The sequence below is a fragment of the Nothoprocta perdicaria genome, unplaced genomic scaffold, assembly GCF_003342845.1.
Source record: "Nothoprocta perdicaria isolate Ctin4 unplaced genomic scaffold, notPer1 scaffold_234, whole genome shotgun sequence".
Taxonomy (NCBI): Eukaryota; Metazoa; Chordata; class Aves; order Tinamiformes; family Tinamidae; genus Nothoprocta; species Nothoprocta perdicaria.
The window spans coordinates 50,697-54,972 of record NW_020455460.1 but is presented as its reverse complement, the minus strand read 5'-3'; the positions used below and the strand labels follow the sequence as shown (position 1 = coordinate 54,972).

At 69.7% G+C, this 4,276-nt stretch overlaps 1 protein-coding gene across 1 annotated transcript in view; it reads right to left on the bottom strand.

The window, feature by feature from the left end:
- SPIRE2 (spire type actin nucleation factor 2) overlaps nt 1-3,542 on the bottom strand; it is a 4,660-nt gene extending 1,118 nt beyond the window's left edge. The window contains exons 1-11 of the mRNA XM_026039606.1: nt 3,510-3,542; nt 3,049-3,408; nt 2,866-2,946; nt 2,630-2,794; nt 2,464-2,550; nt 2,284-2,395; nt 2,035-2,198; nt 1,798-1,951; nt 1,210-1,343; nt 472-606; nt 335-402 (exon numbers count right to left, since the gene is read on the bottom strand). Of these exons, the coding sequence (XP_025895391.1) occupies nt 335-402; nt 472-606; nt 1,210-1,343; nt 1,798-1,951; nt 2,035-2,198; nt 2,284-2,395; nt 2,464-2,550; nt 2,630-2,794; nt 2,866-2,946; nt 3,049-3,408 (1,460 nt within the window). The 5' untranslated portion in view covers nt 3,510-3,542. The remainder of the gene's footprint in view (nt 1-334; nt 403-471; nt 607-1,209; nt 1,344-1,797; nt 1,952-2,034; nt 2,199-2,283; nt 2,396-2,463; nt 2,551-2,629; nt 2,795-2,865; nt 2,947-3,048; nt 3,409-3,509) is intronic.
- Nucleotides 3,543-4,276: the final 734 nt, after the last annotated feature.

Here is a 4,276-nt window from a genome sequence, read left to right as displayed (position 1 = left end):
GCAGGGCACGGTGCATCGCAGGGCACGGTGCATCGCATGGCATGGTGCATTGCAGGGCACGGTGCATGGCAGGGCACAGTGCATGGCAGGGCACAGTGCATGGCACGGCACGGTGCATCGCATGGCACGGTGCATCGCATGGCACGGTGCATTGCAGGGCACGGTGCATCGCATGGCATGGTGCATTGCAGGGCACCGTGCATCGCATGGCACGGTGCATCGCATGGCACGGTGCATTGCAGGGCACAGTGCATTGCATGGCATGGTGCATCGCATGGCACGGTGCATTGCAGGGCACGGTGCATCGCATGGCACAGTGCCGCGGGGAGCTCACCGCTTGCAGAAGAGGCAGGCTGCAGGCCAGGAGAAGAGGGGGAACTTGGCCCGGCAGCAGCAGCAGACCTGCAGAGACAGCGCCCATGAGGGGCGGCAGGGCCCCGTGCCCGGCTCGGCCCCCGCGCCCACTCCCACCTTGCCCTTCCTCAGGCTGTTGTAGAGCTCCTTGCTCTGCAGGAACTTCTCCATCTCGGCCTTGACCAGCACCCGGCGCACGTTGATCATCTCCTCCACGGTGAGCGCCAGGCTCTCGGCRGGGTGGCTGAACTCCTGCGCACAGCGGGGACATGAGCCTGGCCCCACCRCTCTGCCCTCATGCACGTCCCCAGGGTGCACACAGGTGGGTGTCCCCATGAAATGGGTGCCCAGAGCAGCCCCAGCACATGCATGGGCAGAATATCCCTGGGACACGTGTGGTTAGAGCATCCCTGGGGCACATGAGGGCAGAGCACCCCAGGACATGCGTGGTTGGAGCATCCCCAGAACACAGGAACGAGCTGCCAAGAGAGGCTGTGGAGTCTCCTTCTCTGGAGATCCTCCAAACCCGCCTGGCTGCAGCCTGTGCCCCGTGCTCTGGGTGACCCTGTGTGTGCAGGGGGTTGGACTGGATGATCTCTAGAGGTCCCTTCCCACCTTAAGGATCCTGTGATTCTATGAAGGATTCTATGATTCTATAACATGTGTGGACAGAGCTCCCCAGGACACGCATGGTTAGAGCATCCCCAGGACATTCATGGTTAGGGCACCCCAGGACACGCGTGGTTAGGGCATCCCCAGGACATTCATGGTTAGGGCACCCCAGGACACGTGTGGTTAGGGCACCCGGGCCATGCCCTGCGCGGTGTCCGCGTCCTGCCGCCGTGTGACACCCACCAGCCAGGGCAGCTTGGCGGGCGCTGCTCCGGGGCCGTCCTCCGGCCTCTCCTCCAGGCAGCCGAGGGCCGCGCGGGGCGGCGGCGGCGGCGCGGCGCCGTACGGCACGGGGTGGTAGCTGGCGGGCACCGACCCTGCGGGACGGACACGGCGCCGAGTGTGACCCTGTGCGGACGTGAGGACAAGGGCACGGCCCAGGACTGGAGCACAGGGAAGGTAGTGGCAGGGCAGGTGGACACAGAGCAATGGATGGGGCTGGTGGGGGCACGGCTTGGTGTGGGGCTCAGGGCACCACGTCCCAGCTGGGGGCTTCATGTCCCAGGTCCCAACTTGGTATCACTTCCCAGCGACGACAGCATTACATCCCCCGTCCCACCTCTTGGCATCACATCCCAGATCCCAAATAGAGGCATCATGTCCCAGATCCCAGCTTGGAGCACCCTGTCCCAGGTCCCTCCCCACAGCACCATGTCCCTTCACGTGCCAGGCCCGCCGGCCCAGCTGGGCTCAGCTCGGGTCGGGCCAGGGGCTGCCAGCGAGCCGGGGCTGTAGCGGGTCTGTGCCAGCTGCCGGTGCCGTGCCGGGTACCTGAGCGGGGCCGGGGCTCGGGCTCCACGGGCGCCGGGGCCGCCTCCTGCCCGCCGAGCTCGCTCTGCAGCTGGGCCAGGTCCCGCTCGGAGAAGGAGCGGTCGCGCTTGAGGGGCAGCGCCGAGCTGGGCTCGCTGCAAGGGGAGTCCTCCTCCTGCAAGRGCGGCGCACGCGGCGTCACCGTCACCGTGGGCACGGGCACCAGCCCGCCCGCCTCCCCCCGGCCGCTGCGCTCGCCTCGGACACGTTCATCTCCTCCATCTCGGCCAGCGTGGGCGCCTTGAGCAGCACGCGGGGCCGGGGCCGCGGCGCGCCGGCCTCGGGCGCGCTCAGGTCCATGCAGGAGCTGGAGGTGGCGGTGCCGGCGCAGGCGTGCGGGATGCAGGGCAGCGAGCGGTAGCCTGTGGGCGCGGGGGAGCTCAGCGGCGCAGGGCGCGCGGCGGCCGCCGTGGGCACCGCCGTGGGCACCGCCCCGGGCTCCGCTACCTTTGCGGGGCGACACGGGCCGCAGCTTCCTCTCCTGCTTGATCTCCTCCAGGATCTCCTCGTGCAGCGTCCTCTGCTTCTGCGGCAGCGGCCGCAGCCGCCGCTCCGACGCCTGTGGGACGCGGCGCCGTGACGCCCGCAGCGGGACGCGGTGGCACTGCCCCCGTCCCGGTGCCTCACCTGCTTCAGCGGCGGCCGCGAGCGGATGAAGTCCAGGATAAGCTCGTGCGCGTCCTTCTTCACCCGCGGCGGGATGTCGCCGTCCACCTGCGAGCCACGCGCACACGGAGGGCGCTTAGCGCGTGCGGGGCCGGGGCGGCGTGGGGCGCGCGCCCGCCGCGCTCACCATGACCTTGCGGAGCTTGTAGTTGCGCGCCCGGATGTCCTGCATGAGCATCTCGAAGGGCGTCAGCTGGTACTCGGTGGGCAGCGGGTTGAACTGCTTCTCCTGCACCTTCTTCAGCTTCACGCCGTGCCGCAGCTCCCGCATGAGCTGCACCCAGAGCCGGGCCTGGCCGAGGGGCCGCGTGAGCCGCGCGCAGCCCCGGSGCGCCGCAGCGCCCGCTCCCCACCGCTCCGTACCCAGTCCGCGTTGCGCAGGCTGCCCAGCTCTGCCGCCGGCCGCTCCGATGCCTCCTCATCCTCCTTCAGCTTCTGCAGCATCTGCGGGCACGGGATGTGCTGGCATCGGGTGCCACCCACCGCATATCCCAGGCTATCCCGGCGGCCCCAGCGGGACACCATGCATGGGCCGCCCGCGCTCACCTCCTTGGCATCGCGGATCTTGGCCAGGAAGGCTTTGAGCTCCACGGTCTCGGCAAAGAGGGCCCGGCACACGGCCTGGTAGTGCGCAGCGGCGCCTGCGGGGTCGGCCAGGCGCGCGGCGCAGCACCGCATGGCCTGGCCGAAGGTGCGCACGGCCCGCGGCGGCCCCTCGCCGCCCTCCTCCTCCTCGTCCTGCCCGCCGTAGCCCTCGTCGGCCGTGCCGCAGCCGCTGTCCTCCGAGTCGCTGTTGGTCATCAGGTCAATGAGCTGCTCCAGCTGCGGGCTCAGCTCGCGCTCCTCGTTCTCGTCCAGGCCCCAGTCCAGGGCTCGGTAGATGGCGAAGCCCAGGGACTGCACCATCTGCAAGGGGACGCTCCGGCTGCACCGCGGCTCCGGCTGCACCGCGGCCCRCGGCTCCGGCACCCGTCGCCCTGCCCCGCTGGGCACGGCCGGCCCCATACCTGTGCTTCGGCTGAGGGTGACAGCAGCAGCGGCACCTCTGTAGGGAGAAGGAGGCCGGGTCAGTGCGGGCACGGTGGCGTCAGACTGCAGGTCACCCCGTGTCCCGCACCAGGGCAGCTGCCCCGGGCCCAGGCGGCCGGCGGCTCCGGCAGCCCCCGGCACCGGCTGCRCGGGACCGAGGAGCGCAGCGAGGCTGTAGGGGCCGGCTGCGAGACGACGGGGTGGCCGCCGTCCCAGCCGCGGGCACTGGGACCGTGGATGCTGGCGGAGCAGGCACAGGATGGGGCCACAGGCAGGTCCAGCTCCGGAGCGGCCGCAGCAGCTGCACGGGTGCGAGCGGCCACGGCTGCGGGCAGCRGCTCCAAGAGCACCAGCACCACGGGCCCGGGCGATGCGGGCACCAGCAGGAGGAAGGAGCTGCGGAGGTGCCACCGCCGGAGCGCTGGGCACACGCAGGGCAATCCCCGCGCACAGACAGGGAGCACCCTGCACATGAGGAGCACCCTGCATGAACCATGGAGCACCCTGCACGTAAGGAGCACCCTGCATGAACCATGGAGCACCCTGCACAGGAGGAGCACCCTGCATGAACCATAGAGAACCCTGCACACAAGGAGCACCCTGCATGAGCCATGGAGCACCCTGCACACGAGGAGCACCCTACATGAACCATAGAGAACCCTGCACACAAGGAGCACCCTGCATGAGCCATGGAGCACCCTGCACAGGAGGAGCACCCTGCATGAGCCATGGAGCACCCTGCACA